General features: G+C 37.3%; 3 protein-coding genes and 2 long non-coding RNA genes across 15 annotated transcripts in view; 3 read left to right on the top strand and 2 right to left on the bottom strand.

Annotated features, from left to right (window-relative positions):
• LOC105231988 (clathrin coat assembly protein AP180) overlaps positions 1-7,219 on the top strand; it is a 44,686-nt gene extending 37,467 nt beyond the window's left edge. For 8 of the 10 annotated variants that reach the window (XM_011213583.4, XM_011213574.4, XM_011213565.4 and 5 more), the window contains one exon: positions 6,173-7,219. In XM_011213583.4, the coding sequence (XP_011211885.2) occupies positions 6,173-6,645 (473 nt within the window). In that variant the 3' untranslated portion in view covers positions 6,646-7,219. Of the gene's footprint in view, positions 1-525; positions 955-2,420; positions 2,576-2,648; positions 2,701-6,172 lie in introns of those variants that run through there. The other 2 variants (XM_049451101.1, XM_011213548.4) reach the window with 2 other exon arrangements.
• LOC125777115 (uncharacterized) lies at positions 5,579-6,166 on the bottom strand. The gene is made up of 2 exons (XR_007422111.1): positions 5,703-6,166; positions 5,579-5,650 (listed from the first exon to the last, which is right to left on the bottom strand). It is a non-coding gene; the product is annotated as an uncharacterized LOC125777115 (long non-coding RNA).
• Positions 7,220-18,103: 10,884 nt separating the features above from the next.
• LOC105231964 (copper chaperone for superoxide dismutase) lies at positions 18,104-19,136 on the top strand. The gene is given in 3 exon segments (NM_001304974.1): positions 18,104-18,133; positions 18,192-18,826; positions 18,889-19,136. Coding segments are annotated over 3 exon segments (786 nt in total). The 5' UTR covers positions 18,104-18,118; the 3' UTR covers positions 19,025-19,136.
• On the bottom strand, positions 19,107-21,119 carry LOC105231974 (uncharacterized). Of its 2 annotated transcripts, none has more exons than XM_011213509.4 (9): positions 20,796-21,119; positions 20,628-20,714; positions 20,458-20,567; positions 20,303-20,397; positions 20,116-20,244; positions 19,897-20,045; positions 19,694-19,838; positions 19,375-19,625; positions 19,107-19,310 (listed from the first exon to the last, which is right to left on the bottom strand). In XM_011213509.4, exons 1-9 carry the CDS (start codon positions 20,835-20,837, stop codon positions 19,161-19,163), a joined length of 1,158 nt encoding a protein of 385 aa, XP_011211811.2. In that variant the 5' UTR covers positions 20,838-21,119; the 3' UTR covers positions 19,107-19,160. The 2 variants fall into 2 exon arrangements, with proteins under 2 accessions (XP_011211811.2, XP_011211820.2); XM_011213518.4 differs by having other exon boundaries at positions 20,628-20,724; positions 20,796-21,117.
• Positions 21,120-21,705: 586 nt separating this feature from the next.
• Positions 21,706-23,684, top strand: LOC125777816 (uncharacterized). The gene is made up of 3 exons (XR_007422411.1): positions 21,706-23,003; positions 23,121-23,311; positions 23,406-23,684. It is a non-coding gene; the product is annotated as an uncharacterized LOC125777816 (long non-coding RNA).
• Positions 23,685-27,304: the final 3,620 nt, after the last annotated feature.

Here is a 27,304-nt window from a genome sequence, read left to right as displayed (position 1 = left end):
AGAGATAATGCAATAACCTGAAGCTAGTTGACAAAACAAAAAAAAATCGAAATGCTGTCAGACTGTGTCACGAGTCCAACTGCACATGGGTATCGTAAGAAATTACTTAATTGGTTATCATAAAATGCCAAAGTTAATTAATTGGGCTTTTAATTAAGCCTAAGATTCGATCAGAATAAGACAGGTACATCCGTGTTGTTATAATTGTGAAAAGAGCACGGCACTTCCTGTCCCTGTTTAGCAAACAAATCAAACTCGTAACTAAATCAGCTAAAGCCATACAGAGGGAGAATGTGCAAAATATTTAATCTTATCAGCGAATAGGTATAGCAAGTGCCGTTGGGTCTATGGTTTTTATTACCATTACGCCACTTGTGGAAGAAACGATGAAAAACGCACACAACCCAATTGAAGTTGTACAAAATAATACGAGTGTCGTGCGGATAGCATGAAAGCTAAACAAAACGGTAGTTAATGGTTTTAAATACTGAAACGAAATACTGAAATAACTTATGTGGTTGACCAGTGTTTCGTAAGTGTCAGCGCATTGTAGTCGTAATCGCAAAGTACTAGCATATCTATTACATGATATACTCGTAGAACGAACTGTAAAACGAGCGTCGTGATGTACAGATACTTCGACAGTGACTTATTCTTAAGTATATAGATATTGGAGGGACCGGTGCTGAGTTTTATATTATTGACGTAACACGTAAAGAATTGGAGCCAAAAAGGTTCTCGGGTGTAAGAGTGCGTGGAAAATGAGTATTTTTACTTTGCTCGTAATAATATTTCTCTTTACATTTGTGGTATTACCAATTTTTTGCTATTATACACGAATTGAAAGCAAATCATTGGCGAGATTATGTCCGCAAGGATATAGAATTTGTAATCGCAATCGTTTTCGACAGCGAGGCGTGTGGCAACAAGCAGGCATGCGACGTTCTTATAATGGTGTGTATAACATTTTAGTGAATTGAATGGTCTAAGTGTCTTCCTAACGATGTTCTTGCTGTTGCGAATTAAAAATTTATGGATTTCTGGGAATAAAACATATCGAAAAAATAGAGCAACGTTAAAAAGAGAAAAGAAATACGTGTTTAAGCCCCTGGACAGTTACGACATGTCGAAGACTTGTGTTTCGTTCTAAGTAAGTTTTGGACAAAATTTAGAGCATATTTGTGCTCATGTATTTTTTAATAAAAAAAAACTTCAATCAAATACTATCCAGCCAGTGAAATGTAACTTCATTCGAAGTATTCTAAATTATAAGCACACAGTTAAAAACACAGTACTATTTGTAGATTATGAAAAAAAAACTTAAGAAAAGTTTTTATGGATTGATTGACATGAAAACAAGAAACGTTAAATTCGTTTGCACCGAAGTTATTATACCCTTCACAAAAAAAAAACCAAAAGTGAACATACAAAAACTTAATCAGCGAGTTTGTATGGCAGATATATGGTATAGTAAATTTGAAGAATTTCCTCAGGTTAAAAACAGAAAAAATCCTTCGTCTTTAAGAATTGTACCTCAAAGACCTGTGTGAAAGTTGATGAAGATCAGTTGAGCAGTTCTCGAGAAATCTTGCCAACCGTCTTTAAAAACACAGTTTGGAAAAAAAAGGCGTTTAAAGACGGCGCACTTAGCCTAGCTAGCCTCCAGCGCACAAGTTCTCAAGGCTGTATCTCAGAAACTATTATTCGGATCAACTGGAAACCTGGACAATATTCTAGAGATGTGGTAGAATAATAAGACAATAAAAACAAAACGATAATTTTTAGTGTACACTGTTCAGGGTATCATAACCTGCTAGTTGATTGACATAGAAATGATAAGTTGGTCTACTTTCACATTATCGATATAGATTGACAAGTCGTTCTGATAATTATATATAGCGTAGCCATCAAATAAAATAGATTAACACATACACTGTCAAAATCGCGTCATCCGAATTAATACGAATTTTATTTACGGAAATGAATTTCACGCACAGAACTCGATGTTTTCAACGCCGTCGACTTCTCTGGACAAATTTTAATCAGCTACTGGAATTACCGCACGCAAAACAAATTTCAAAAATTCCAAGTCTATTTAAAATATATTTTATTCAAATTTTATTGTTACAAGAAGTAATAAATTTTTACAAAGTCATTGCATAAATGATAGGCAAAGCAATTTTAGCACCTGACGCTCATAAAGGAAATAATCTTATCAGCATTATAGTGGCAATATCGCGCCTATATACAAAGCATAAAATGTTCAAGAAAGGTATAACATGCATTTAATATTTACAAATTTTGCACTGCAAATGCGCTTATCAATTAACATTTCAATTATCATATGTTTAAAATTGCCTTACTTATCGCACTGAGCAGTGAACTTGAAGAGTTTTTATTTGTTTTTGATCGGATTGCGGTAGTTTTCTTCAATTGTTCCGTCAATAAGCACAGTTTTTTGCGGCTGAACTGTGTAAATTTAGATTTAAAAATTGTCAAAATAATTAACTACGAAATGTTCATTACTTACTTTGTTATTGTCATAATAATAGTGTTAATTTATCAATTTTTTGTGGTTCGTAAAAATTTAAGAATTGATTTTAAACTAACGAAAATCTAATAAATTTTTCTTTTAATTCAAAATGAAGGTAACCCTACGCATGTTTACCGTAATGCGTGCGCAAAATCGTCTTGAGCGTGGTATGAATATTATCCATTTGAAATTTTACTAAATATTGTAGCATTATTTAAACTGGAGCACGTAGACTTCAAATATTTCAAAATATACTAACTTGTGTACATGTAGAGTCTGTAATCACTAATTTAAAACTTGTCAATGATATTTGAGCCTCTCTTGCTGCCTTTTTTTCTTAAAAGAGTGCAACACAGTTTTGAAGAAACTCGAATATCCCTCAATCGGTATTAGCCTCGTTTTTCTAACGCATGCAAAAAAATAAAATCGAAAAATACATTTTTTCAAATTATTTTCGAACACCGAGTGTTCCACGAATATATTAAATGATGTTGCGCTGGTTATAACATTGAAAACAAATATGGAAAGAATATTTTCTCTGGTCAGTCTTGCGAAGAATTTGTACAAGTGATGAACTAATCATATACAGTAGCCCTCCAAAATATTTGGAAATCAAATTGTTCAAATAGAAAATTGTAAAGTAGTTAATTTTAAAGACTTATTAACCGACTGCAGTCCACATTGCATAAGCATTTGTTTGAAAATTTAAACCTTACTTATAATTTAATTTTGAACAAAAGTAATTTAATTAATGATGTAACTTAATATTTTCGGGCTAAACGGTGGTAATAAAGTGTGACAGAAAGTGAGTTTTGAAATGCATCATAAAAATACAATTTGTCAAACATATTGACAAAGTAATGCTTTGGAAGTGCATAGGTGAAAATGATCTCGGTGATATGCAATTTGTTGACGAAAAATAATCAATGATATTCAGACAGCTGTAAAAATTAAAATGTTTCTCAATTTTTTTAGATAGATATAGTTTTAAATATATATAAATTATCAAGGTGACGAGAAAAGTTGAAATTCGAATGACTGGCCAGTGGTAAGGGACACCTTTGGGCAAACAATTTAAAAAATAAATGGGCACCACCCTCTAATATGTTTAATAACAACTAAAGCTCCAACCAATAATGTGAAAATGGAAATCGGATGAAAACTCCGTTCACTCCCCATACAAGGTGCGTTCCAAAGTAAACAGGACTTTTTGAATCTAGTGCCCCCTGGTGGCGCCATCTATATGTTATCTTTATCTATTGTCTAGTGAGAATCATGACATTTCATCGGAAAGTGAAGTTATTGCGTTTTAAGTGTCGGGTATGTTTGTGTTATCGGTGCGAAAATGAGCTTCGAAAAAAGAGCCATCATTAAATTTTGCTTTAAAATTGGTAAAAATTTTACCGAAACGTTTCAATTGATGAAACAAGTTTACGGCGATGATTGCCTATCTCGTAGCAGAGTGTACGAGTGGTTTCAACGTTTTCAAAGTGGTCGTGAGGACATAAATGACGATCAACATGTGGCCCAATCAAAATCCGTAATTACCGCAAATTCCATAGAAACATTTGGGCTGGCGAAAGGTGTGTGCTCGGTTTGTTCCGCACAAATTGGCTGACGACCAAAAATTGCTCAGAATCCAATATTCGAAGGACATCATTATGACCAATTATTTGACCAAAAATCACATTTTAATCATGGCACCGTGCGATTCTTCCTTTTCGGAAAAATGCATTTGCCCACGAAATGAAAGCGTTATGCAGACGTAGAGGCCTTTCAAAATGCCTGCACCGGCATACTGGCGGCTATACCGGCCAACAAGCAAAAACACTCGTTCGACATGCTTTTGTATTGTGCAAAAAGCTGTATTGAAGCAGAAGGAGACTCACTTTTGAATAAAATAAATTGATTTTGCCGAAAAAATCATTTGTTCTGTTTTTTTTTAAGTCCTGTTTACTTTGTACTGTCTAATAACTGAATGAGCCAAAAAACGCAAAAATTTGACGTCGGGATGGTATGGAAAGGCTTTATCGGGCCGGCTATTAATATAACTGGAGTGTATGGCACCTTATGATCAAAATTTCTTGAAATCTATTAAAACCTATTCAAGCCCCTAGGTACCGAATATTTGGATCCCAGTATTCTATAGTTGACTTTTGTTCGAAAATATCAGTCAATATCTGAATAATTCACATTCAGGGATAGTATTTCTTTAACAATGGTATGTCTGTATATTAGGTATATGGGCCGAATATATAGGCCAATACGAGTATGTGAGTTATCTCAACGAAAAGGAGCTATCGTGTTTTACTCATAACTATGTGTCTGTCAATATAGGAGTTATGTATAGTATATACGTATATATATATGTTTGGGGTTTGATCCTCAAGTTGACGTTTTAAACCGTAAAGTATTTCTAGTATAAAGTATAAAATGTTCGGTTGCACCCGAGCTTAGCTCTTTCTTCATTGTTCTTAGTTACTTTAACTTTGAAAGTAAGCTTAAAATCCTCTATTGGATTCAAAACGAAACTATTGACTGGTCAATTATGTCAAAATGCTGTTCAATAGATGGTATAAATATCTTGTCTAAGATTGGTTGATACCTATCCGCGTTTACAGCTCCACCACTTTGGGCCAGATCTCCAGCTTTACATTAAAAAGTGACCCAGATCATTCCGGATCCGTTTTGTTTGTCGGTCCGTCTTAAGTTCTAATTTTTTGAACCCGCTGTGAACGTGCGTCGGCACGTAGGGCATCATCATTGGAAAATATAACATTTCTTCAAATGCTTATGGTGAAAGATTCGTGTAACACTGTAGTCTTTTTTGATGGATTTTAAGGATCAAAACGGTTTTTTGTTAGCCGGCATCTATTAAATGCAGCCTCTTTAAGACGTTTTCATACATTCCGAGTGCTCATTTCAATTCCATCTCATTGTACGCATACGCTCTTTACATGATATTCTATAACAATTTGACATGCATAGACATGTCTTCTTTTTTCCCAGTGCCAGAATTTCGTTGAAAAGTCTCTGTTTTTTTCAAAATTCTTTAAAAAATACCAGTTAAATGATTTAGTGAAATCAAATTTAGCGCTTATACATTAATCACGGAACCTTACTTGTAGTTGAAGTACATCAGAAGTGAAAGGGAAAATTTGCGGAAAACATTACTTTTTAGTTAGAAAAATATTTCAAGTAGAATCCACCAGCTGATCTTCAAAATTATATATCAACCTTAGCTCTTATTTCACCATTTTAGCTTTATTTTCGTTCAGGCAAGCAGCAATATCAATAGCAATATACTCGTATCAGATAACAGCGTAATCAACTAGAATCAACTGTTAGCTGATATGCTTACGAATATGTGCCCGTTATTCCAAAAATGCTATTCTATAATTGTAGAATTTAACTATATTAGAATCTTACTTTACAAGTGCCAGTTCCGCACACTCAACCATAAGAGATGAGTTCACAAATCGCGACAAGTCATCTTTTGCTCTACATCTGTTGAAAAAATAATAAGGGGTCCACTTAGTAACCACCCTTGTCACTGGTTTTTTGCTTTTCTTAGTGCTTTTATTAATAAAAATCCTAAATCTTTGATTAATTTTTACATTCACCTTCCTCTCTTTCCAGATCGCCAAGGCAACATTTTCACGATCGCAAATGAGAGCGCCAACAACCCGTTACCACATCGTTTTTCAGATTTCTTCTATGTTGAACCGAGCGCCGAAGATGCTGCCCGCATTCGCGCACAACTGGAGAAAGATGAAAAGGATTTACCCACCTACGAAGAGGTGATGGCTATGAGTGCCGCTCAGACGGCGGCCGGCACTTTATCCCCACCGCCTACAACCTCGACAACGTCCGTTGCCACAACAGATACGACAGTGCCGCCATACTCAGAAGTCGATCGGAACGGGACCCGGCCAGCCCCACTAACCTTGGAAATGGGTGCAACTGCGAGACCAACAGGAAACGTAACAGCACCAGCTGCTGAAGCAGGGGCAGCGTCAACATCCCGTGCTGCCGCCGCCGCCGCCACAAGTACAGCGACTGCTGCAACTGTCGTCACCATTGCCAATTCGGTGTCAAATACGAGCGTGTGATCCACCCACTTGTATTCAACAGTCAATACTATGCCATATTGGTCTGCATACGGATGTCGTGGTGTATGAGCAATATAGTGTCTTCTGAACTTACAAATGCAATCTGCTAAGCATTGCATAAACGTGTATAAATATTTGTAGGCTTGGCAGGAAAGTCAATATTGCCATGTGCTAGTGATTTCATTAAGAGTACGCATTTAAATGTCCTTTCATATGTACATATATAGACACATTCCGACATTTTAGAGACTGTTATGTTTTTACCAGTGCATCCACAGGAATGTCCTGTACCTATTTATATAGTTTCTATTTTGTGTAAATTAACCCTTATTTTATAAGAAAACTTATTAAAAAGTGTGAGTAATTAAAATAGCTTTAGAACAGGCGCCGTAACTACCGGTTATTTATAGAGAGTACAAATACGGGTACTCTTCCACATTTAAATCGAGCACAGGTGATCTTTTATTGTAAATGAACGAGTATTCATAATGATAGATAATATAAAATTTTAGCATAAGTTGTTGTAAATCGAAAGCTTTAAAAATATATACCTTTACAAAAAAAGCTGAAAGTAGTTGTGCGTGTGTCTTTTTTCATTTTGAAGCTCACTAGGTATGGCCGTAAAATCGAAAATGAAAAGTGAAATAATCAATTAGAATTCAAAATTGTGTTATATGGGAAGTAGGCGGGGCTGTAGTCCGCGTATGAGGGCTAAGGTAAGTATTGGACCGACTCAATTTTGACACAATGGTATATTATTATCAAATAAACATTTTCACCAAATTTTAATAACATATCTCACAGATAGATCGGTATTTTCGGCAAAAAGTCAGCCATTCGCACTGGGATCCACATATTCGGAATGTCCGATTGGTAATTTTAGATTCGAGATGGCATAACTCAAAGTCACTACTTTTGCCGATTTACATACTGAAAAGAACCATATGGAATTTAAAATTGTGCTATGCGGGAAGTAGGAAGTGAATGTAGTCCGACTGCGCCAACTTGCACAATGTAATATCGGATCATCGAATTTGGTTGAAATTTGTCAAATAGGTCCGGAGATATGTCATTTCATCGTCCACTTTTGCCCTTCTATAAAACCTTCCTGAGTTATCCTGAGTGTGAATGATAGGCACCTTGTCGTGGTGCAGGGGCTTAAGTCGCAAGGCATACTCGTTGCCAGAAGCTGCATGCGTGCGACAACCAAGCGTTGTCACCTCCTAATCCAGGGTGTTACGCGACTCCCGTGCCCTTTGAACTTCTTACAGGTAAGAAGTTGATGTGGCTGTATTCTAACGGAGCCGGTCCGAATTGGGAAGCAAGGGTGGTCTTACCGTGCAATGAAACTCTGGCGCAGAGAACATTTGTGTGCCGATTATCAACCATGAAGCGGTGGCTTGAGCCTCAAAAGCATCGCAGGCTTCGGTAGAACTTCAACAATCGAAGCTGCAAGGAGAAGCTCCTCTGCATCTGCACGTCCCCGATAGGCAGCACCTAAGGTCATACTGTAACTCACACCGCTTCAAATGACAGTAGAAAGGTGTGGCAGAGGTAAAATAAACTCATCCCGGCGTATGAAGGACTTAATTGGTGTATTATCATTGGCTCTTCTCCCAAGGGACAGTATTACCAAAAGGATAAACTTCAGCAAGAAGTTCAAGGTCTGCCCCAGCAGTAAGACTGAATGGAATGATTTCACTCTCGACGTACTGCTTAGGGATAGTCCAACCATTGGTATACTGACGTCTCAAAGACATCGGAGGAAATTTATGCAGGAATCACAGGAACACGCACTAAACTTTCCATACCAATGGGAAGTTTTCCAAGCATATTCCAAGCAGAGATATTTACTATAAATCGGTGGGTAAAGATTAACCACAAACGCAACTATCGCAACGAACGACAGTCAAGCGGAACTTAAAGCGATCTCTGCCTACGAGATCAAATCGCTACTGATGTGCCTGAGTACCCAGTCACAAAGCTTTAGCCGGGAATGAACTAGCTGACGAGCCCGTTTTGCAGCATCCACCAACATGTTAGGATCGGAACCTTTTATTGCGTTTGGTCCTCATACCACAAAGGAGATGATCCGCAAGGAGAAAGGAGCAAGCAAGGAGTGTTATTGGCAAAAAATCGAATATCGGACATACCAAGTAGCTAATGTGTGTGTATATGGGGAGAGAGCAGATTACGCACATCTAGGAGCTCATCCTTACTGTTTTACCAAGGAACATGCGTACAAAGTTTCTTAGAGATATCTCAATGTTTACTCAAGTTATAAGTTGTACCGTCTAACGGACGGACAGGCAAACAGGGATACAAATTTGAACTCCTCTCGTCATCCTGATCTTTTATATATAAACATTGTGACAAAAGAGCACCCGGAGGGTACACCCGCTCCTGTCTATTTCGGCCGGCCCCTACACAAGGATAATGAATTGAAAAAAAAAACAATAGCAACAGCAGCAGTGTACATGATTGCAAGACGAAAAACGGCACTAAGCAAAACTGTCCAGGAGAACACCGACCGCTGGTGGACTTAGCGTTCAAGCTGACCCCTTTAGACGTGCACCAAGACTGGTGCGATGTCATTGCACACATTGGAAACATGGCAACAGACGAGTTAGTCCTAAAAATGAAGAAGGCGCAGGTGACGAACACGGGTGCATATGAAAAAGAGATATGCAAGGTGCTAGATGACCAGGCTCAGATAAGAGCCGTAACCCATGTGGTATCGGTAGAGATTCGCGACCCAAATAAAGTAACAACGAAAGAGGGTATAGTAAATGAAATTCGCTCACTAATTAATGAGCTAGGCTCCTTCAGGCAAAATACGATCAAAAGCATAAGACAGGCATACGAGGGTTCGCAGACGGCGGTCATCAGTGTTCCGACATCGGAGGAAAGAAGACTGATTCAACGCAACATCAAGATTGGGTGAGTGATCTGTAAAATAAGAGAGAAGCCGAACCTTAGAAATTGTTTCAGGTGCTTGGAATATGAGCATCTGACGAGGACCTGTGCTAGCGAGGATGACAGAAGCAAATGTTGTACCAAAAGGGACACTTCGACAAAAAACCTTCCTGTGCGGCATGTAAAGCCAAAGAAAAAAGGATACGGATCACCGAATCGGAAGTTGGTAACTTCTGCAATGCGATCACAACACAAATTAGATATTGGCTTACGGAAACTAAGCTGCAGCGAGCCGGAGAAGAGACGGAAGTGGTGCTTAGAATACAACGTTACAACGCAAAACTGTCTGAGGTACCTTGGAGTTATGATTGATGCAAGACTGAATTTCAAAGCACATGTTGAAAATGCCTGTGGCAAGGCAGCTACAGTGACAGTAGCCCGAGCAAAAGTAGGAGAGACAGGCGAGCCCCGAAGAGTGAAAAAGACGGTACACGCACGCGCACAATTGGAAACGTACACACATAAACCGTACCAACCTCGATTGAAAGATATTACGGGAAGAAAGACTTTTATCTTTCGCAATTCTTGACGGGTCAAGGCTGTTTCAGGGAGTACCTCCGCGGATTCGGCCACGATGACGACACAAAATGTTCATTTTGCAGCCTTGTCGATGAAAACGCCGAGCATATCTCTTTCTCCTGCTCAAGATATGTAATAGAGAGAACTACCATCCAACGAAGGACAACACCCGACAACGTTATACATAAGTCATATGCTGCAATCAAAGCTGGTATGGATGAAAATTAAAGAGCGGACCGTAACAGCGATCCAAAAACTCAGGATAAGAGATTGGCGGAAAAACTTAAGACCAGCTAAATAATCCCGCAGGGAGTTTGAGAAAATGCCAAAATGTTGTAAGAATTCTGATCCCACATCCATGGAAAACATTATAGCGGCCGATAAGACATGTGTTTATGAGTTTGACATGTAAACAAGTCAACAATCATCGGAATGGAACCCGCTTTCGGTCGATGATGCGACAAAATAAATATTTGTTCGCTTGAAGCATCGCGGATACCTAGTCCGCGTTAGGACGGTAAGAATTAGCTACGTTGTCGTCTAAAGGAAGCCCAAAAAACGTGCTGTTTCGTCGAGGTCGGACCAAAGAGAGAGGGGTGTCAAATGACTGGGGTGCATGCAAGGAGGTGGCCAGTGTCATATGGAGACTCATTACACGCAGAACATATACTTGATGGATATGTCGGGGTCTCTTCTGGATAGGTAGGAGTTTAACATGTTACAGTACCCAGAACGAAGCTGCTCAAGAGTCACTCGCGTTTCTCGTGGCCACTCGAGCTCTTCGTCTGCAAAGGGTGGTGGTTTGATTCCGAGTACGCCATGGAAGAGAATCGGTGAAAGTGTTGATGGCTCCACTCTGAATGGCGGGCAGTGCTTGTCGGAAGTTTGTTGCGTCCGCAGTCTGGTTGGCGTATTGTTTAATGTCGTCGACGTAATTGAGGAATGACCACTTTATGTTCCTAGGAGCAGGTGACTGCAGGAATGACGAAAGACCATCGACTTTATGAACGATTTTGAGGAAGGATCTTGGTTTGAGGGCTTGAAGCCGATCGACTATTACTGCAAATCTTCTTCTTTACTGGCGTAGACACCGCTTACGCGATTATAGCCGAGTCAACAACAGCGCGCCAGTCATTTCTTCTCTTTGCTACGTGGCGCCAATTGGATATTCCAAGCGAAGCCAGGTCTTTCTCCACTTGGTCCTTCCAACGGAGTGGAGGTCTTCCTCTTCCTCTGCTTCCCACGAAGGGTACTGCGTCGAATACTTTCAGAGCTGGGGTGTTTTTATCCATTTCATTACTGCAAATAGTTGTCGGAAATTGGTTCTCTCAGCTGGAATTATTTCGAGCCAGCCGCCGCGGTGACTAAATAATTTTTAAAACCTAAAATAATTTTTAAAACATATTGACAAACTTTTATCTTTATCATGTTCTTGTTTAAAACATTTAATTATAATAGCATTTTATTTCTGCTTCAATAAATAATTCTTAAAAAAACATCGTTTAGCGCTTCGAATATACTTATTTTTTTCACGCTTCCATGAATCTATAAGTAATAATTGCATTATGCACTGTGGTTATTGTTCTCTTCAATAATCAAATTCAAAAATATTTTAGATTAAAAATTAAATATTCATTTTTTAATTCCGATATTGGGATTCAAATGTTCAAATCTAATTTTTTAAATTTCGCAACCTTAATTATAAGTTAATAAGATCTTATTAAGTATATACTGTTACAAAAGTAGTATTAAGTTGTATTTGTATTACTATATGCATCCCTGATTATGAACAATAGCTGTAGGTATATGGAATAGCATTTGTCTTGTTGTAGACATCTGGCGCCACGACTGTCTGCTTGTCGATACAATAGACATCTGGCGCCGCACTGTCTGCTTGTCTAGTTAAACAATTGCTGAGTCTGGCGCCGCGACTGTCTGCTTGCGTCTGGCGCCGTATAGCCGTATGTTCTGGTAATTTCCAGACGCGATATTCTAGAAGGACACGTCGGCATCAGCGAGAAGTGCGTGGCTATATAAGCCGTGGCAGCGCCAACGTAATCAATCAGTGCTAAGAGTAAACTGCTATAGTGTAGACGAGTTGTGAAATAAAGAGTTGTTGAATTAAATTAAACAGTGTTGATTTTATTTGTCAATCCAGAGATACGAACCTAACAAAGTAAACTAGCAAGAGTAAATTCGTAACAATTGGTGTCAGAAGTGGGATTGTCAAATAATCCAAATTCAAGATGGTTAAATTCGGAGAATTGAGAATTCAGCAATTAAAAAAGGAACTGGAGGAGCGTAATTTGCCGATAAGTGGGCAAAAGGCGGATCTGCAGGCACGATTACGTAAAGCAATGGAAGCGGATGGAATTAATGTGGACGAGTTCGAATTTGATGGGCCAGAAACTTCTACAAAGGTAGAAGAAAAAGTAGAAGAACAACGAACATCATCGAGTGTGGACATGAACATGCTGTTAGTGGCTATACAGAAAATAGCTGAAAATACAGAAAATGCAGTGCAAACAGGAAATCGTCTGGCACAGCAAATAGCTGAAAATGCAGAAAAAGCAGTGCAAACAGAAAATCGTCTGGCACAGCAAATAGCCGAAAATATATCACAAATAACAGAAAATGCAGTGCAAACAGAAAATCGTCTGGCACAGCAAATAACGCAAATAGCTGAAAATACATCACAGTTAGAGTCTCGCCTTACACAACAAATGACTGAAAATAATACGCAGTTAGAAAAGCGTTTGGTACAACAGATTACAGAAAATAATACACAAGTGCAAGAGAAATTTTCAAAATTTGAAGACGAATTAAGCACAATAAAAAATGACGAAGAAAATTTAAGATCAGAATTTCTTCAACTGAGTAATCGTATGCGAGAACTGCAACTGCATGGCCCTGCACCATCAACAAATAATCCAAGACTGAAGGCACCCACATTCGATGGAAGTATTCCATTTCAAATTTTCAAACTTCAGTTTGAAAAGACAGCAATGGCCAATAACTGGAATGCAGTGGACAAAGTGGCGTCCTTGTTTGTATCATTGAAAGGACCTGCGGCAGAAATCCTTCAGACTATTCCAGACTGTGAACGGGACAACTATGAGGCATTGATGAGTGCGATAGAAAAACGATATGGTAGTGAGCACCGGAAACAAATATACCAGATCGAACTGCAAAATAGGGGTCAGAAGATGAACGAATCATTGCAAGAGTTCGCAACTGAAATAGAACGACTGGCTCATTTGGCAAATGCAGATGCACCTGCGGATTACATTGAGAGGGTAAAAATTCAATGTTTCATAAATGGAATTCGTGATGTGGACACCAAACGCGCCACATATGCCTTGCCAAAAAGAACGTTTGCTGAAACGGTTTCGCACGCCCTCACACAGGAAACAGCTTCCCTACTAAGTAAACCAGCACACAAAGTACAAAGGGTTGAAATGGAACAACCGGCGCTGATGGAAGAAATGTTGAAGACTCTGAAGGCAATTGCTGCACCGCGAGTAAATACAACAGGAAGATGTTTCAACTGTGGAAAAGCGGGTCACTTTGCCCGGAATTGCAATATAAAAGTAAACCCATCAAAACGGAAACAACCAACAGATAACGAGGACGGAGCATCCACATCTCACAAGTCGTTAAACTAAAACGGAACAGTTCAAAGGGGCGTGAGCTGGTTCCCACAACTATTTGCCCCGCCATCTCGATATCGCAAATAGGTCGCCATGACAACAATCTTACTATCAACGGCATCGTAAATGGACGACTGTCAACGCTTACTTTGGATACTGGTGCCACACATTCAATCATCCGACCGGATGTGGTAAGAGGAACGGTTGAACCATTAGTCGGTTACAAGCTTCGAACGGCCACCGGGGAGGAAGCAGCTGTCGCGGGAAAAGTGTTTTGCGAAGTGATGATTGGTACCCTGGAAGTTAATCACACCTTCATCGTAGCAGAAATCACGGATGAAATTATAATGGGAGTAGATTTCATGATTGATCACGGGGTTACTTTGGATTTAAACAAGCAAATGCTGTTTTGCCAGAACATGAAAATGCCTATAAACACCGGATATGTGACCAACGTTGAAAGTAAGAGGGTGATTGTTGATGATAATCAGAGTATTCCACCAAAATCTGAGGCGATTGTATGGGCTAAAGTGAATGGAGGAGGTGGGACTGAAGAGTTGTAGATTGTGGAACCAACAAAAATTGATACACCCATATTGGTAGGAAGAACGCTTGTGAAAACTAGAGAAAACGCCGCCATTCCGGTCAGAGTAGTGAATGAATTCAACACGCCTATAAGTCTGAAGAAAGGAGCAGTAATTGGACAGTGCCAGAATATAAGTGCAATAGCACGATGCGAACGGTCACAACAGAAGCCTACTATTGAGCCACAGCAGATAAGTCCTACACTCCTAAATAATTTGCTGAACGAACTGCATGGAAATGAAAAATTAAAAGCAGAAAAACTATTAGAAAAATACGCATCCATATTTGCAAACGAAGGAAACACAGGAAGAACCGGCATTGTCAAACATCGCATAAATACTGGAGACGCTAAACCAATCCGACAAGCTCCGCGTAGGGTTCCACTAGCAAAACGTGAGGATGCTAACAAAATTATTGAAGACATGCACAAAAACGGTGTAATCGAACCTTCAATAAGTCCATGGAGCTCACCTATCGTCTTAGTTAAAAAGAAAGATGGTAGCACCCGTTTCTGCATAGATTATAGGAAGTTGAATGATGTCACAAAGAAAGACAGTTATCCTCTACCAAGAATCGACGATACATTAGACACCTTGTCTGGAGCGAAATGGTTTTCTACATTAGATCTACAAAGTGGATATTGGCAAGTCGAGATTGATGAATGTGACCGTGAAAAGACCGCTTTCAGTATGGGCGACGGGTTATGGGAATTCTCTGTGATGCCATTTGGGTTATGTAATGCGCCTGCAACGTTCGAGCGACTGATGGAACATGTGTTAAAAGGACTCAACTGGAAGACATGTTTGGTGTATCTTGATGACATTATCATCATGGGAAAAAGTTTTGATGATCATCTGAAAAATCTAGAGGAAGTCTTTCAGCGAATAGCATCAGCCGGATTACGCTTGAATCCCAAAAAGTGTTCATTATGGAAGAAGCAGGTCACATATCTCGGACATAAAGTGTCAACTGAGGGGATTCACACCGAGGAGGGAAAAATAAAAGCAGTTAAAGATTGGCCTCAACCCACCAACATACATGAACTCCGCAGCTTCCTCGGCTTATGCACGTATTACCGCCGTTTTGTACCTGGATTTGCGAACGTGGCTAGAAGTTTACATGATTTAACAAAGAAGAATCGCCCGTTTGTATGGCAGTTGGAACAAGAAAAAGCGTTTGAGCAGCTTAAAGAACTACTTTGTACGGCGCCGATGTTAGCTTATCCAATACCTGGAAAGAAATTCATTCTAGATACAGATGCGAGCGCTTATGGAATTGGAGGTGTCCTGTCTCAGCTCATCGACGGGCAAGAAAGAGTAATTGGGTATTACAGCAGAGTGCTCGGGAAACCAGAGAAAAACTACTGTGTGACGCGAAAAGAACTACTAGCTGTGGTGGAATGTGTAAAACATTTCCACAAGTATTTGTATGGACAACGATTCTTGCTGAGGACTGATCATGCAGCATTAAAATGGTTATTACAGTTTAGGAATCCGGAAGGCCAAATTGCACGATGGATCGAAAGATTACAGAATTATGACTTCGAAACGGAACATCGAAAGGGGATTCACCACAAAAATGCGGATGCATTATCACGTCGCCCTTGTCCACTGGAATGTAAACATTGCTCCAAATCAGAAGGAAAAGAAGGTATAATCGACGTGCGATTACTGAATATAGAACCTGAAGATGATTGGACTCCTCACCGCATCAGAATCAATCAGCTGGAGGACCCTGATCTTGCAAAGCTGGTAATGGCCAAAGAAAATGGGGTACGACCACCAAAGGAACAAATAAGTAGCGAGAGTCCAACTGCAAAAGCATATTGGGCCCAATGGAACAGCATAAACCTCGTTAATGGATACCTTCATCGTACCTGGGAAAGCGAAGATGGCAAACAGTCTCGTCTGCTGATCATAGTACCGAAGTCCATGATCCCGAAAGTGTTGAAGGAATATCACAATGGACCTAGTGGAGGGCACCTTGGAATTACAAAAACTATAGAGAAGATTAAACAACGGTTCTACTGGATCGGTTGTCGAGATTCCATAGCAGAATGGATAAGTAATTGCGTAGAGTGCATGGCAGCTAAAGGTCCTAAAGCCAAAAGTCGCGGTGGGCTACAACAGTACAACGTGGGATCACCATTTGAACGAGTCGCAATGGATGTTGCAGGTCCGTTCCCAACCAGTACGGCCGGAAACAAATATCTACTGGTTGTCATGGACTATTTCAGTAAATGGCCAGAAGTATATGCCTTACCAAACCAAGAAGCGAAGACAGTAGCCGAAGCGTTTGTAGAAAATTGGATAACAAGGTTCGGAGTACCCATCGAATTGCACTCAGATCAAGGCAGGAATTTCGAATCTTCCATTTTCAAGAAGTCTGTACATTATTGGGCATCCACAAGACACGGACAACAGCGTTACATCCACAATCAGATGGAATGGTGGAGAGATTCAACCGAACGCTCGAAGAACATATGCGGAAAATCGTTGATAAAGATCAACGGAATTGGGACAAGTGCATCCAGATGTTCCTGCTGGCGTATCGTTCAGCGAAGCACGAGACAACTGGTTACACGCCAGCAAAGATTATTTTCGGATCTGATCTGCGACTCCCTGCTGATCTTAAGTTTGGAACGAATCCTACAGCTGTAAGAAATGATGGAGATTATTGTTCTGCCTTAAAGGAAGAAATGAATGAATTGCATCTAATGGTAAGACAGCATACGCATCTGATGAGCAATAAGATGAAGGACCGGTTCGATCAAGCGGCAAATTCAAAAGGTTTTGAAGAAGGTGATCTGGTCCTGTTGTACAACCCACTTCGAAAGAAAGGCTTGTCCCCGAAACTGCAGACAGCCTGGGAAGGACCCTATATGGTGATGAAACGACTTAATGACGTGGTATACCGCATACAAAGAAATGGAAAAGCACGATGTAAAATGAAAGTAGTACATTTGGAGAGGCTCGCCCCATTTGGTTCAAGAGGATTTGTGCCTAATCGGGACGATTAGGCTTTAGTGGAGGGCAGTGTTACAAAAGTAGTATTAAGTTGTATTTGTATTACTATATGCATCCCTGATTATGAACAATAGCTGTAGGTATATGGAATAGCATTTGTCTTGTTGTAGACATCTGGCGCCACGGCTGTCTGCTTGTCGAAACAATAGACATCTGGCGCCGCACTGTCTGCTTGCGTCTGGCGCCGTATAGCCGTATGTTCTGGTAATTTCCAGACGCGATATTCTAGAAGGACACGTCGGCATCAGCGAGAAGTGCGTGGCTATATAAGCCGTGGCAGCGCCAACGTAATCAATCAGTGCTAAGAGTAAACTGCTATAGTGTAGACGAGTTGTGAAATAAAGAGTTGTTGAATTAAATTAAACAGTGTTGATTTTATTTGTCAATCCAGAGATACGAACCTAACAAAGTAAACTAGCAAGAGTAAATTCGTAACAATACATACATATGTACTCCATAATAAAACAATGTTTCGACATCGCAAATTGTCACATTATTAACTGTGCAGCTGTGTTTTTATTTTTTTTTTAAGAATAATTATTGTCCAGCTTAAACTCCATTTGGCAATGCTACAGCACAGGTAAGAAATGTCAAAATAATCATCAGCTGTTGAATATATTGGAATATCATTTATTTCGGCAATTTTCAATTCCAAATAGAAATTTCGAGCACGTACTAAAGTAATACATATGTTATCATTCTATAGTAGCTGAAGAAATGGGAGATATCAAAGTAAGACTTATCTCTCGCCATCATACTTCATTAAATTATTACACATTTCTAATGACAGGTTGAATTTTCCGTACAAATGCGAGGAGAGCATTGTGCTGAAAGAGTACGCAATGCCCTTCAAGGTACTAGTAAAGTTGACATTGATTCCTCCGAAGGACGAGTTACAATAGAAACAAAAGAACCGTGGTATGTTATTAAGGATAAAATCGAGAGCACTGGACGAAAGGCTGTATTAGTTGGATTTGGTGGACAGTCTGCGGTTGCGATTATAAATACTACCGGCAGTGACGTTGACCGTACACCGATACAAGGAATTTTGCGTTTTTGTGCGTTAACAAAAGATAATCCAGGCGTGGTGGTGGATGGTGTTGTAGACGGTTTGACGCCTGGATTACATGGTTTGCATGTTCACGAGTCCGGGGACGTATCAAGTGGTTGTGCTTCCATCGGAGAACATTACAATCCACGCGGCTCACCACACGGCAGTCCGGAAAATGCACCTGATTCACGGCATGCGGGTGATTTGGGCAATATACGCGCTGATGAAAGTGGTCGTGCTACCTTTCGTTTTGTCGACCCTGTATTAGCTGTGTGGGATATTATTGGGCGCTCAGTGGCGATAACAGCGAATGCTGACGATTTGGGGAGAGGTGGCAATGAACAGAGCCGCATTGATGGCAACGCTGGTGAACGGTAAGAATTTGTTATTACCATTGGTTTCTGAGGTAAATAAAAAAAAATCTGATATTTTATAGCATTGCTTGCGGTATAATTGCACGTTCAGCAGGAATTATGGAAAATTTCAAAAAGATTTGTGCTTGCGATGGCGTGACGCTATGGGATGAAAGAAATAAACCTATAGCTGGTGGAAATCGGGCACAAAAATTATAAACGAAGGATTTCGGTAGAGTTAAGCATATAGTTATGTCTACATAATAAGAGGTACGCTTAAGGTGTAATAAAACAGGTGATATGAAGTGATATAATAAATATGTAGTTGCATTTAAAAAATTAAGTTTATTCAAGTTCAATCATCTATGGCTATGCTTTCTTCGGGTTCATTGCTCTGTTTAGCCTTTAACTTTATTTTGGCCAAATGCGCTTTGCATTTACTTTTGTAACTTTGTACTATTTTGCCACAATGTATAGGTGGAGATATGGAGAAAGTAGCGTGGATCTGAAAGTTAATTGTAAAATATAAAGTTACAAAATCAAAAATAATGTAATTAAAAATAAATTACATCTAAATAATCCTCCAGTGATTCATAAGGTATGCATTGTTCCAAAAGATCAATTACAATTTTGAATTCCTCTACTTTTAAAATGAATTTCATATCAGCAATATTTCGCTTGTACCAATCAGCATATGCCGTTATATTTTTATCAATATCCATCGTGACTGCGGTTGCGGCTCGTACCGTAAGTAGCAAATGAAGCATACACTCGAGTTTGGGAAGTACCACTATTTGACTTAGTCTTGTTCTTAAGTATTCTATGAAATACATACAAAAATTTAAATTTCCTCCTATGTTTTCTATTTAAAAGAAAAAATGAACTAACTTCGTATGAATGCCGAATTTTCCTCGCTACATTTACTTGAAATTGTTTGTAAAAGAATCAAATAAAATTTCCATTGACTGAAGTGCTCCAGAGAAGACAACTTAAAAAGGTACGAGATCGCTTCCTGCTCAGAATGCCGAAGTAACTGAAATTGCAAAATCATTACTAAATCGCTTATTTGAGTAATTTTCGAAGATACATACTTTTTCATACAATCCCTTAGTGAATTGAATTTCATCTACGCCCTCATTGATCCAGTTTGAAAAATTACCAAAAGCTGCTTTGGCATTGCTCTTATGTAAATCCAAAACAGTACCAATGTGCCTCTGCATCAAACTTACTATAAAATCAGCTAAATTTAAAAATATAAAGGATTTACGCCTTAAAACGAATCATTACAAACAAAATATGAAAAAATTTACTTGGCATGTTTTTCGTAATGCCGTCTATGTAAGTTAAATCGTTTAGTTGCGGGTTTTCTATTAAATCTGCATACAGCCTGGAAAGACACTCATCAAGTGCGTCATTTAGCCTTATTGCATTGCTGCTATCTAATATTCATAAAGTAAATTAATAACTGTCACTATAAATAATAACACAAAATATTACCATAATGCGCCACGGTATACAATTCTTTTAATAATTCAAATTCTGCTTCGAGAAAATCATTCAGAATCAACTGTATTTCCTCATCGTTCTCCAGGCTGCAAATGTAAGTATTATATTTAACGAATCTACAATGAATTTCGATTACTCTGACCAACCTTAATATATAATTACTTGCAGTAAGCACATTCGCCGATTGTAGAACAGCCAAAACTCGCAAACTTCCTATATTCCATGGCAATTTGCAGAAATGCCTTGCGGCTAGCAACTAGAACAGAAGTTTTTTTTTAGAATTTTTGTAGTTGTAAGAAGGTAAACATATTTGTACCTGCTCCAGTGGACTTAAGCTTTTAAACAACATTTTCAGCTCAAACCTGTCCAAGAGAACTGGTCTACTGCATCTCTCTGTTATAGCCTATAAATTACTTATGTATAAATAAAATGTCTCATATTGTACACTTAATTTACAAATACACTTCATTTTACAAATTTATACCTGAAATACAATCCGTAAACTCTCATTTACTTCATAAGCCATTTCACCTTTTTGCTATTGCATTAAGAATAACAAGTAAATTGTTTCAACTTCTAAATAAATGAATCGAAAGTGGACTTTTAACAACAGATCGCTCATTTGATTCAAAGTGGCGCCAAAGAATAACAGCTGTTACTGTGTAGGTCTGTTCGGGTGCAGCAAATATTTTTTGGGGCAAACACACATATTTTTATTATATTGTATTAATTATGATGTTGTGTTGTTGTAACCACAACTTTTGGATGTGTACCTACTGACAGTTATTGAACAAATATAAAAATATCTTATTTTGGTTGCATAGATCGCTGTGAGTACGGATAATTCAAGTGATCGAATATAACGTTAATACTAGCTTCGCAATCGATTTTAAGCACGACATTATCATTCCCAATTACTCTTCTTTAATTAAAAATGCGAGTTAACACTGATAATTGTAGTAACATTAAACCTCAACGATTTTTCTATTGTTTTATTACAGAGTAACTGCAATCTCCTCAACATCTGATTTATCAATAACGAGAATAGCGATATTTTGCTCGAAGTAAAACTTAGGGGAACCGTAGGCGCGCTTTTGTACTTTTGCAAATAACCGTTAGATGAACAAAATTGTGTCCATTGAAATGAGAAGCTATGGTAAGTTTTTTTTGCATATCCTTAGCGTAATCTTTTGTATCTAATACATAGTACATACAACTTGTAAACTACACTTTCAAGATGCCGCTGTAATATCTTAATATATAAAAATCACGTGTCACATTGTTTGTTTGCGATGGACTCCTAAACTACTGAACCGATTTTAATGAAATTTTTAACACTGTGTGCAACTTGAAAGATAGGATAGTTTATAATTCTCCTTATAGTCGCATTATTTATTTATTGCAAATTATTTGTTTATTATTAGCAAAGAGCTATCCACCAGTTGGTGGCGCTAACAGCGGTATTGAGTGCGCTATGTTACAGTAGATGGCGCTACAAACATTAAAAACATTAAATGAAAATGCGTTGTTTGAAGTTTATATTATTTGTGGTAAAGTTATACGAGTCTATGACTTCCAAAAAAAATAAAAATTGGGCGGGGCGAAGTTCGCCGGGTCAGCTAGTGTATATATAAATAATGCATTTATGTACTATATAGCAACGGGCAAGTGATCTAGTTTTGCAGATTTGTGCGTCGATATTGAGCAAACGCGTTTGTTTTGAAATGTACATAGATAACTCAGCTGCCGATAAGCCCGATTGCGGGAATAGTACATACTTACGTTATTTCTACGCACAACGATGATTATTTTTATCATTTGTATGTATGTATGTGTATTAGGGAGGACAATTTCCGGCTCTTAGTAAAGTTTGTTAATAGCACCAGATTCTTATATTTTCCGGAAAGGAAAGTAACTGTCTTAAATTGGACAAGTGACAAGTGTGTATACAAGTTTCAATCTTAATTTACATACAATGTAGTTCAATATGAATTAACTAAAGATGTTTCATTATTTTTCTTTTAGGCGTTGGCTGCCAGTGTACGAGTATTATCGGCGATAACGACAAAAATCTACTCCCAGGTGCCAAGCAAAAAAAATACATGATACGTAAACCAGTCGCACACCCTAATGTACTTCAGCACTCTTATAAGACGAGTAAAAATCACACTAGATTTAACTTTTCTTTTAAATCAGCTCAAATCATAAATATACAAGCTCATTGCTGTTGCAACCGCAGTGAAGTAATGTTATTTTTATAGAAATACCGCTTAATAACGAAATAAATCGGTATTTTTTATACGTTCGTTTGAATGCTCGTAATTTTTTTCAGTTAAAATGTTAATTATTTTAATAACAATGCATTTGTGATTATGAAAATGTGAATATTTAAAATATAAAATAAATTAAGAATTCATTTTACACATGTCTGTGATCTACATATAAACAATCGCAAATGCAAGTGGCAGATAGTGGCAAAAACAATCAACCAACATTTAGTATACGTATGTACATATGTACGATTGTTTATAACAAATGTAGATAATTTGAGTGATATTTGTGCGAAAGAAGTAAGCAAATCTTCACACTTCGGAAAGTGATAAAAAGTATTTCACATTGATAGATTGTGAAAATAAATTATTTATAATCTGCTATGTACTTTTGCGTGTTGCTGCATTGACACTGTTCGTATGTTTTTACATATCTACATACATATCTATGTACATATATGTATGTGGATTTCAAGAAGTAAATACTAAATGATTTTACAATAAATATGGTATTCTCTTTATTCTCAATTACTTTTTAGTAAACAACAGATAACAGTAACAATAATAACACACAATAAAAAGTACAAATCAGTATTTAATTCTGTTTACTTAAGAAGTACGAAGACTGCACCATTTAGTATATGTATATGTAGTTTGGATGAGCATGGAAGATCTCAATATTTGCACCATATCTTTAGTGATAATAGTATTCATACTGTTCATCATTCGGGTGAGTAATATGTATGTATGTATGTATGAACATACATTTATATAAATTTAAGTGAAAGAAATAAAGTTTTGATAGTATACTCTACATATTCTAGGGAACGATAGAGACAAGACTGCAATAACCAAGGGCATAAAAAAACTAACTGTAAAGCTTCCATCTGTATTGCTACTACTAGGCTAAGGTACCGTTAGTCAAATGATGCAAGACGAGAAAACCCGTTTAAATTCACTCAAAAATTACATATTGGTAGTTATTGCAGGTGTCTTACCCAAAGATCACAACGAAAAATATTAAAATGAAAGTGTTTAAAAGAAGAATAAAATATAAGTACTAAAAAAAAAACTTTCCGACTAAGATTTCTTAAATATTTATTATATAAATGTTCAGAAAACCTATAAAAAGCTCAAGTTTTCTCTTAATAAATTTTTTAAATGTCCAAAACTCAGTTCATCTCGCAAAGAACAAAACAGCTTAAATATGTTCATTCCATATTTTTAATGAAAATTTGATTGTATCACATTATAATTATTATTAATATTTGCTTTAATTCCAAATAATTACTTCTGGCATAACTTAGTTTGTATTATTTACTTCAAGTTTAATCATCTTCATTATTTAAATTAGCTGTTTTCGATCAGTTGTTCTTTAGCTATGTATAAACTTATGCTACCGAAAATATTTGTATCTTGTGCTACATGGATTGAAAAGTTATTGTCAACACAGAGAGATCTTGCTACAAACAGTAAATTGCTGTTCATTTTGTAAAGTACTAAGCTTAACAGGAATATTGTTCAAGTTCCATGCCATTTCATTCAATGATCTCAAGTTATTGGTTTGCAAGTAAAGCTACTTTACAATGTTTATAAAAGACAAAGGTTCAACAACTCATATGTTTGATGACGAAGTTGGTCCAAATTGCTTGGTTATCATTATTTCTTAAATATGTTTATGCTATTTTTTTTTAAAGCTTAATATACTAATTATATTATATTTTCTTACAAGCAATTGATGAGAATTTATATCAAAGATGTTATCAAATAGTTTTGCCTAAAAACAAACTTTTTTAAACTTTAAAAAAGTTTATATAACTGGCACTTCTAATACCTGATACTATATTTGAACAATAACATTTTGAAATAAGTCAAAATCCGTTAAAAAAGAGTGGTATATAGTAGTTATAGATTTATCGTGCTTTTAGTAGCTTTTAACAGTACCGTTATATGTGGAGTGGGTGAGGTTATCATCAGACTTCAGCCATTTTCATGCTGTCGTAAGAGTTGTAGTTGGTTCGTATAGCTTTATTGGTTTGGAAGATATATATGTACATTAAACTTATTAGGGCGCGGTACCAAATCCACTTTTTAAAGATTTTCAAAACACAAATATATCTCTTTAGTGTGATTCGTTGTGCCAAATTTGAGTTCTCTATCTTAATTTACGACTTAGATGTGGCACTTTGTACGTTCTCGAATAATGGCGTTTTTTGTTCGTGGGATTGGTCCGGTTACGCTCTTCTACGAACTCATCCCTACCTTTTTGCCAAGGAATAGTGGTACCTGGTTTCATCAATGTATCTTAAATTTACCAAAGGTCGCCGGACAGACAATCAACCGGATTTAACTCGTCTTGTCATCATGATTATTTATAAGTATACAGCAGTTGACAGCTAATTAGAAACGCGACTTATTTTGAAGCAAATGAAATTATTTTCGAATAAATAAGTTGTTTTTACAGTTTTTTCACTCATTTTATTGAAACATACGTTAAACTTAAACTCTAATAGTAAAAATTTTAATTAAAAATAATTTTTTTTTTGATTATTTTAACAAAATTTTGTGGAGTAAACGATTTGAGTGCGACAACTAATTAGAAACGAAAATTTTTTATTAGCAAAAAATACTGCTATTAAAAAATATTGCTTACTTTCAGTTAGTATTTTGTTTCTTAACCCTTTTACTTTAATACTACTTCACATCATCAACCAGATGTGTTCTCTTTAGGCCACCCCAAAACATTCATGGAATTTTCAACAAACAACTTTGGTGTTGACTTTGCCGTGTGCTTTGGATTGTTATTTTGTTAGAATTTCCATTTAACACGCAAATTGTCTCTAGTCCTAGATGTCAACATATTTCTCCTTATTTAAAATTCCATCAATCATATAGAGCGGACTTACACCATTCCAGGAAAAAAATTCCCACACCATGATTGATCCTCCACTATGCTTCACTACGCGTGAAGAATAGCGAGGATCAAATTCTTGATAGAACAACTCCAAACAACACACTTCCATTTATTTGTTGTCCAAGATTAATAAACGTTGGAAAAGTCTACGCGTTGTTTACTACGAATTTTAATCAGAAGTGGTTCCCTGCGTGCTGCCCTGCCGTGAAATCCAAATTCGACTAAACGCCGGGCAATTGTTTTCTTGGGTGTTTGGACATTATATTCGTCTTGAATTTTATGTAGAATGTCAGTGGAACTCTTTTTTGGGTCTCCTCGGAAGATGGTAGCAATTCTGCGGTATATTTCTATTGAAGTTTTTCGGGACCTGATACGAAATTTGTTTGTACGTCTTTCCAGACTGAAGAAGGTCAAAGAAAGCGCGTAGTTCTAGTTTTATTCGTCGCATCGGGTCATGCTATACTTTTTGGAAAGCCCATTTCACGCGCTAATACGTGTTTGTCGTTGATTGTCGTTTCTTTTAAGTCGTTCGTGAGTTATAGCGTCGCAAACATGGAGCAAAATAAAGAGAAATTACGGCATATTATACAGTACTACTACGATAAAGGCAAAAATGCATCTCAATCCGCCAATAAAAAATGTTCAGATTCTGCACCAGATACAGATTCCATATCCACCGCACAACGATGGTTTCAACGTTTTCGTTCTGGTGTAGAGGTGGTCGAAGATGCGCCACGCTCCGGAAGGCCTGTCGTCGAAAATTGCGATAAAATCGCTGAATTGGTCGAAAGAGACCGGTATAGTAGCAGCCGTAGCATCGGTCAAGAGCTGGGTATGAGTCATCAAAATTTTATTTCAATTTCAATAAAAAAAAAATTCAATAAAAATACCGCAAGACTTTTTTGACAACCCAATATATATAACTACATATATAAGTATCTATATCAATTGCTTAGATTTCAAATGTACATATGTATTTGAAGTTAGATCTCTTAATACAGATGTGTCAAGTAATTGAACAAAAAACCTCAAAATAAAAATCAGTAACATAAATAATAATTTTATGTTTTTCACATCCATCGCACTGTAAGATGCACTCCATTAGGGCAGGACACAATAGGCAATGACGCCAGAAGGCATCGTGAAGATTCGAAAAATTTCGTTGCATGATCATAAAATGAAAAAAAAAGGTTCAAAGATCGTCTAGGACATATCCACCTCCATAACTGACAAGAAATTATCACCCACAATTTTCATATTATATTATTACAATTTAAACATCTCCTAGTTCAAATTGAAGAAAATTAAATATAATTTTAAATATATAATAAAATACAAAAATAATCATAAATATTTAACATATGTATGTACAACATGCAGATGTACACACCGATATGACTCTTTTAATTCTTTAATGAATCTTTGTTTTTGTTTGCAGATACTCTCCTTATCATTTCGAAATTTAATTTTATTGCGGCAATTGAAGTATGAAGGTATGTATGTGTACAATTTATTTTAATATTTAAGGAAATCTCATTTGTTTACGCATATCATATATGAAGAAGAAAATAAACGGGTGGGTGAACTGTTTGTGTCGGTTTGAAAAGGTGAACGCCGATGACAGAGGTTCTGGTTGGCAATACAACATGGAATGGTATTTCAAATAGACCAGTGATATTAAGCAAACGATTCTTGTACGAGTCCAATGTTAAATGAGGGGTCAATGGTCTTAAGAGTCTGTGTTACTTTTGGAAAAAATCTTGTTGTTTCAGTGAGGCAGTATCATAGCTGGGGCGTGAGTATGATATA

The sequence above is a fragment of the Bactrocera dorsalis genome, chromosome 3, assembly GCF_023373825.1.
Source record: "Bactrocera dorsalis isolate Fly_Bdor chromosome 3, ASM2337382v1, whole genome shotgun sequence".
NCBI classification, from domain to species: Eukaryota; Metazoa; Arthropoda; class Insecta; order Diptera; family Tephritidae; genus Bactrocera; species Bactrocera dorsalis.
Note: the sequence above shows the minus strand (reverse complement) of the source record. Positions and strands in the feature narration are given on the sequence as shown.

Excerpts from the sequence above, each read along its gene's own strand:
- LOC105231974 (XM_011213509.4), bottom strand. The coding sequence starts at position 20,837 with ATGGCTTATGAAGTAAATGAGAGTTTACGGATTGTATTTCAG. Across the intron at positions 20,568-20,627 it reads GCTTAAGTCCACTGGAGCAG|TTGCTAGCCGCAAGGCATTT; the intron begins GTACAAATATGT and ends CTTCTGTTCTAG. Across the intron at positions 19,626-19,693 it reads AAATTCGGCATTCATACGAA|AATACTTAAGAACAAGACTA; the intron begins GTTAGTTCATTT and ends TGTATTTCATAG.